At 43.5% G+C, this 7,731-nt stretch overlaps 1 protein-coding gene across 1 annotated transcript in view; it reads left to right on the top strand.

Moving 5' to 3' along the window:
• SPATA17 (spermatogenesis associated 17) overlaps positions 1–7,731 on the top strand; it is a 65,274-nt gene that overhangs the window by 26,307 nt on the left and 31,236 nt on the right. The window contains exon 7 of the mRNA XM_005879888.2: positions 6,425–6,628. Coding sequence (XP_005879950.2) covers positions 6,425–6,628 — 204 coding nt within the window. The remainder of the gene's footprint in view (positions 1–6,424; positions 6,629–7,731) is intronic.

Raw genomic sequence — 7,731 nt, 5'->3', positions numbered from 1 at the left:
AACAACCTTTATTATTATTGCTAGAGGCCCATTGCAGGAAGATTCCTGCAAGAATAGGGCTTCTCCGCTGCCTCGCTCCCTCCCGTCTCTGCTGCCGCACTCCCTCCCGTGTCCACTGCCTCAGCTCCGTTCCCTTCTCCGCCACTTCGCTCCCTTTTGCAGCACTTGGCTTCCTTCTATGAGGTCTTCAGTCTTCGCTCCCTGCCTGTGTATGCAAATTAACTGCCATCTTTGTTGGGTTAATTTGCATATTGCTCTGATTGGCTGGTGGGCATAGCGGAGGGACGGTCAATTTGCATGTTTCTCTGTTATTCATGTAGATTAAGAAATCAATTTTTTCCCATTGATTTTTAAGAGAGAATGGAAGGGAGGGGGACAGACAGAGAGAGAGAGAAACATGGATGTGAGAGAGACACATGGATTGGTTGCCTCCCACACCAAGGTACCTGCCCTTGTCCTGAATCAAACCCAGGACCCTTCAGTCCGCAAGCTGAGGCTCTATCCACTGAGCCAAATCAGCTCGGGCAAAAATTATATTGTGTAACTGAAGCAAAAGAAGAGAATAAGCATTTGTAGCCAGTCATTGTTCTTTAATTTTAATTCTTGTTTTACACAGGTAAGTTCCATAGCATGTACCTTCTTGTGACTCCCCAACGTTTCCCTGAAATTCCCATCCCTCCTGGGGAGCTCTGTCTGAGGGTTAGCAGGACAATATCTGAAATGCAGGTGGAAGCATCAGGGCTCCGGCTGAGAAATGACCATGTTTCCTCTTAGTTCTCAGCAAGAGTAATTGAATGGAGAATATCTTACTAAACGCTGGGCTGTGGCAGTGTATTAACACTCCGACTGTCTCCTAACAGCAGGGCAATTATTTGCTGAGTGGGGTTTTTTATAAATCCCCTGGCACTCCGGTGCCCTGGTAATTATGATGAAGTGCACTGGTCAGCGTCCACTCAGCAGGCCCTGCCCCGCACATATTTCATTCACACTCGCTGGCCCACTGTTCCTCTCCCAGTTAGCAGAGATCTTTACTCCTCTTCTGTGCTCGCTCAGTGTCTTATTTCCTCAACACATTTTTTTAATTGATTTCACAGAGAGGAAAGGAGAGGGGGAGAGATAGAAACATCAACGATGACAAAGAATCATTGATTGGCTGCCACCTGCATGCCCCACACTGGGGATTGAACTTACAACCCAGGCATGTGCCCTGACCAGGAATCAAATCGTGACCTCCTGGTTCATAGGTCGCAGCTCAACCACTGAGCCACACCAGCCAGGCTCAACGCATTTTTTTTAATGAAAACTTAGGACCCAAATATAGTTATGGGTCCCGGGTTCAGATCTGGTCAAGGGCACATGCCCAGGTTGCAGACTTGATCCCCAGTGTGGGGCGTGCAGGAGGCAGCCGATCAATGATCTTCTGTGCTCGCTCAGTGTCTTATTTCCTCAACACATTTTTTTAATTGATTTCACAGAGAGGAAAGGAGAGGGGGAGAGATAGAAACATCAACGATGACAAAGAATCATTGATTGGCTGCCACCTGCATGCCCCACACTGGGGATTGAACTTACAACCCAGGCATGTGCCCTGACCAGGAATCAAATCGTGACCTCCTGGTTCATAGGTCGCAGCTCAACCACTGAGCAACACCAGCCAGGCTCAACGCATTTTTTTTAATGAAAACTTAGGACCCAAATATAGTTATGGGTCCCGGGTTCAGATCTGGTCAAGGGCACATGCCCAGGTTGCAGACTTGATCCCCAGTGTGGGGCGTGCAGGAGGCAGCCGATCAATGATTCTCTCTCATCACTGATGTTTCTATCTCTCTCTCCCTCTCCCTTTCTCTCTGAAATCAATAAAAATATATTTTAAAATATATAGAAAGAAAGGAAAATGTAGCCCTCCTTTTAAACTGCTTCTCTCTCGCAGTATTCACAAATTCTGAATTGTGGAGCGAGCAAATGCTTTCTAATTTGGTTCCATTTTTGTGGCCATCGGTGACTCCTCTGCTGTGCTCCTGCCGTCTGCAGAAGTAAGAACCGAATGCTCCCAGAATAGCAGTGACTTTGAAATCACGAGGAATTAGGATTTCTCAGACGGCGACACATGAAATGGAAGCCCTCATAAACGCGCTTTGGGAGTTTGAGGCATACACAGCCCTATTTCAGGTTCTTTTTTATTTTACAGAAACTTGTGTTAAGAGTAAGCCTCCATAATAAAAAGAAGGGGGGAAATTAGACATAGCTTCCCCCAGGCAATTACAAAATAAAGGTCAGCCTTGGAAAGGAATCTGATCAGAAAGACATTCTCTGTGAAATAAAAAAAAAAAAAAACAGTAGATGCTCCACATACAAAAAGGATGTCCATTCGTTTTCAAATCAATTGCGTTTTTGGTGTGTGTTTTTAAGTACTTTCCCATGTAATACTCAAGGAGAAGCATAAAATCCGGAAAGGAAAGAGCCGACTGATAGATTGTTAGAAACACGGAATAGTTCAAAATATGAATGTAACGCTAAGGGTGACTTGGTAACAAATGGCACGTTAGCTCGCTGCTCAGCCCGACGTAATTAATATTCTAGGTCATGCTTAAGTCCCCATGATGGAGGGTCTGAAGGGAGGAATTCAAGAAAAATATATATCTATTATATAACTCATTGCCTTCTTTCCCCCCCCCCCCTTTTGACGAGTCAGAATCGGAGCCTTTAAAAAAAAACCCAGCGCTTTCACAGCTCATTTGCCGCCTTCACCACTGGGCCCCCAGTCGGCAGCCGGGCCTGATGCAGGGAGGTCAGCAGGAGGCAGTTAGCTGAGTCCTCTCCTGAGAACCCCTGGGTCTTATTGAGCTGAATGTTAGCATGACAGTACTGCAAATAACTCAGTTGTAGGCTGTTTTTAAAAAAAAAAAATACAGTTAGCAGAGATTTCCCCTCTAGAAAATGATTGCTGAGAATGAAGTCCCACAAGCGAGCTTGGCAGCCGCCCTTCCGGGCTGTGAAAAATGTGGAGGCTGAGAAATAGGTCCTAGTCCCTGAGGACGAACTTGGTCCTTGGTGGCCCCCAGGAATATTTTTAGAAACTCACAACAAGCCGGTGAGTCACAGGTGGCTCACAAATGATGAACTAGAGCCACCAGGACAAGAGTAAGTTCACGTCGTTTGATTTACTGCAAGAAGAATAATTAAATGGGTCCTTTCTCCACCTAACCAAGTAGGGTATTTGCTGTAGGGGTCGTGGGAGGGCCGGACTGTGTTCATTGACATTTTTAGCATCAACTGAATTTCTCAAATAGAGCGTTAACTGAATTTCTAAAATATGAACTTAAATTCTAGACTATTAACTTAATTTCTAAAATGGATCCTTTCTCAAGCTAACCAAGTAGGGTATTTGCTGTAGGGATTGTGGGAGGGCCGGACTGTGTCCATTGATGGCTTTAGCAAATGCATTAACTTAATTTCTAAAATATCGACAGCCGGAGGATTTTAAATGAGACATTTTCAATTCAATTAAACTGTATTTTCTATCTATATTTGATTTAAATTTCAAGGAGAAGCCACAGTAGGAGGGCTCCATGGAGGTTGCCGAGTACCATTTCAGGAAGCTATCAGGCCTGCGGTCCATTTGCATTTCCCATCGAGCCCCTGTGTACATGTGCATGCAAATTTCGGGGGGTGGGGATCAGAGGAGATTTCTAATGGGGGTGACGCGAATAGCCGGCAGCAGTTACCCAGGTAGACAGACATTGTAAAGCATAAATTATCATCTGGAAATGATATGCTAACAGACTTCCTTTAATTAGATTATCACGGAACAGAATGGCATTTTCTTCTATCTCTGTCATAGACTTATGTAGGTTGAACTCTATTGTATGTCAGAGTCGTCTTTTTAATGTAACACTTATTGTTTTTTTTCTCATTACAACTGATACATTCTCCTCGTAGAAAATCACCCTGAAAAGATGTTAAAAATTACCATCCACTTAAAAGTTACTGTCCACTGAAAGCTATTTTGAATGTATATGTATACCTATTTTCTTTTATTAAGATCATTTCACTATCTGTGTACGTATCCACCTTGTTCTATAGTCAGTGTTATAGGGAACGAATGTTAACTGGTGTGTACAATTGCCTGTGACATTTTCAACACTGTTCTTTCTTAAACAAATAAATTGTATGGGGGTGGGGGGAGTCGCAAAGAAGAGTTAGTTCAAAACATTTTTAAAATATTTAAATATATTTACATTAAGTTGGTTTTATCTGATAACATTCAGTCCCGGATTATAACATAGGAAAAGTTGAGTGGGAGGTGATTCGAGTTAGTTCTAATTTCTAGATCGCAATGCGCTCGACAACTAATTGAAAGATGAAAAGGGTATAATCTATAACTTCTTAGAAAGAAGTTGATAGGATTTTGAAATAAACCTTAAATATTTTACTAAGAATGTGGCTTTGGAAAACAGTAGTGAGGCAGAGGCCTCATGGGTATATCTGCATGATGCATTGTTATTCCGGAGAAGCACCTAGCCTCATCTTAAAGTATATTTTTATTGATTTCAGAGAGGAAGGGAGAGGGAGAGAGAGATAAAGACATCAATGATGAGAGAGAATCATGGATCAGCTGCCTCCTGCACACCCCTTACTGAGGCTCGAGCCCACAATCCTGGCATGTGCCCTGACCAGGAATCGGAATCAAACCGTGACCTCCTGATTCATAGGTCGATCCTCAATTACTGAGCCATGCCAGCCGGGCCAGCCTCATTTTTAGTGTCTACTATGGGACAAGCACTCTGCTAGGCTCTGGGGATGCAAAAATACCCAACACGGAGTCCTGGCACGCCAGCTGCTGGCCTGGGGAAGACGGACACACAGAAAGTGGGACAGGACACGGAATCCAGCTGGAGCCGGCGGTATTAGATGCAGGTTAACACTGATTTGAGTGTTGGGCTGGAAGTAGGACGTTTTCAAGAATAGGTCTTCAAAGACAACTATCCTAACTAATCCTAATACCTTGGAACTGTTGATTCCATGAGGGAAATACAGCAACCAGAAATATTTATGGATATGAGAGAAAAGCACATTTTCGGGGTAAAGAGAGAGAGGGTCAATGGATCCATGTTTTACGTTAGCCTGGAGCGCGCACAGAGCCAACAAGCCAGTCACACTGTCCTCTAAAGTGTGACTTGTCCTTATGAATATGCATGCGCATATATGAAAAGGTATCCAAGTACGGTTCTGTACTCAAACACCATTGAGTTTTCAGAAGAATGGGCATCTGCTAAACTCGCATTGAACACTTGTCATCCATACATCTGCTGACCCTCTGTTGCATAGCAGGTGCTGTGCTAAGAAAGCCCTGACTCTTTTGACACAGTGTGACAAGGTCATTGATGAATAGCAAGGGTACCGTGACATTACGGAAGTAGAGCTCCGAACCACATGAATTCAAAATAGAGGATGTTATTTTGAATGTATTATATACATATTCACCTGTACATCCACTTTATTATTATTTTATCCACTTTGATTCTATATATAATATATCTACATATATATAGTGATTATTATATATATAGCCACTGTGATTACTATATATATATATATATATATATCTCCACTTGGGTTATTATTTTAAAGAACTTAAAATAACTGCCATTATGTAACAAATCATCATTCAAACAGTCAAATGTTTACTGCATACATACTTTGTCATTATTATTTTTGTTGTTGTTGTTAATCCTCGCCCGAGGATATTTTTTCCACTGATTTTTAGGGAGAGTGGAAGAGAGAGGGGAAGACAGAGAGAAACATTGATGTGAGAGAAACACATCGATACGGTTGCCTCCTGCACGAGCCCTGACCAGGGCCCAGGCTGGGGAGGAGCCCGAAACCAAGGTACATGCCCTTGACTGGAATTGAACCTGGGACCCTTTGGTCCGCAGGCGGACGCTCTATCCACTGAGCCAAACCAGTTAGGCTTGAGTACATACTTTGTACCTGAAACTGGCGCAAGCCTTGTGTATTTGGGTTTGTCTGAGTGAATGTGTGGCTATAGATATGGGTCCATATACACACTCATAGTTAGGTAATGGTTAGAATACAAAAAGAATGACTTAAGGTGCTTCTGTTATTTTTTTTCTCATAAATACAATGATATAAAATGTACCTTGTGTGACAGGTCGAAACCATAGCTCAGGGGTTTTTTGCATATTTTGTCTTCAGAATCGCACGATTCTGAAAGGCTGGTCGGTCTGGCGTGGGGACGGAGCGTGGGCCTTTTTTGATCTTCCCTGGTAAATCTGAAATTCGCCTCCAGAAGTCGTTTCACATAGTCCTTACATGTATGAAAAATGTGGCAGTGCAACTTGATCTTCCTTTTACTTCACGTGAAAATTAAAGACCCAAATCAAACTTCTGTCTGCTTTCCTAGATCCCAGGCATATACAACTCGCCATTCAGAAAGGATCCCGACCCGCGGGAACTACGGCTGCAGAAGGCAAAGCCTTTAACGCCTCAGAGACCCAAAGCCAAGCAGAAGCGGCCCCACAGCCTCAGCAGCTGGCTGGCCTGCACCAGCACCCGGTCCTTCCCTCGCTCCCACACCCTGCCGCCCATCGACAGGAAGCAGTGCCAGGTACTCCTGGGCCCCCTGTGAGAATCCTTCCCACGGTCGTGTGCTTTGCTGGTTTGTTAAAAAGTGACTGTTGTGTTGTCTTTGTGACCATAAAAAAGAATTATTTTTTTTTATAGGACCTAACGTTAAGTAAGAAATCTAAAGTATGTGTAAAACACATACCAAGGAAGCAACCAGATATTTCTCTGGTATTGAACTGTGCAATGTTTTGAATGGGAAGTTAAGACATAGGATGTTTGGTGAAGATCTAGCCTTCTGTGTGAAAATATTGTGGGGTTTTTTTTCACTTTTTTAAAAGTATATACATACATTTTTTATTGATTTCAGAGAGGAAGGGAGAGGGAGAGAGAAATATCAATGATGAGAATCATTGATCGGCTGCCTCCTGCATGCCCCTACTAGGGACTGAGCCAGCAACCCGGGCATGTGCCCTGACCGGGAATCAAGCTGTGGCCTCCTGGTTTATAGGTACTAGTAGATGCTCAACCACTGAGCCATGCCAGCCAGACTGAAAATATTGTTATAAACAGTATTCATTATAACCTGTTGTTACTAGAAAGATCATATGTGTTATCAAATATATTTAATTTAACCTGTCATCTGATGACCCATACCTTTACATATAATCTTTACATATAACTATAAACATAATTTAGATTTGAGTACTTTTAAGAGTACTAGTATATGAGTTGGGGAATGAGAGAGGGCCCGAAACAGTGCAAGACTCCAGTAGAAATAAACAGACCATCTTCACTGTGGCCTGGGATAGAGGTAAAGCGTGGAATGTGTTGGGTGACCATCCTGAACGTCTCATAGAGCAATGGTTCTGTCATCCCCACCAGCACTTAAACTGGGAATACAGCCGCCACCAGACAGCATCAGCCCAGAACTGGGTTTATTTTGGTTCACACACCAAGCTCCCAGAGCTCCTGCCTATGGGTTCTGTGCGCAGGCGTGCCTCTGTTTACCTCTCTCTGTATAAAAAATTACTCCAGCCCAGCCAGGTGGTTCAGTGGTTGAGCGTTGACCTATGAATCAGGAGGTCATGGTTCGATTCCCCGTCAGGGCACATGCCTGGGTTATGGGCTCGATCCCCAGTAGTA

This window comes from Myotis brandtii, unplaced genomic scaffold, assembly GCF_000412655.1.
Source record: "Myotis brandtii unplaced genomic scaffold, ASM41265v1 scaffold612, whole genome shotgun sequence".
Taxonomy (NCBI): domain Eukaryota; kingdom Metazoa; phylum Chordata; class Mammalia; order Chiroptera; family Vespertilionidae; genus Myotis; species Myotis brandtii.
Note: the sequence above shows the minus strand (reverse complement) of the source record. Positions and strands in the feature narration are given on the sequence as shown.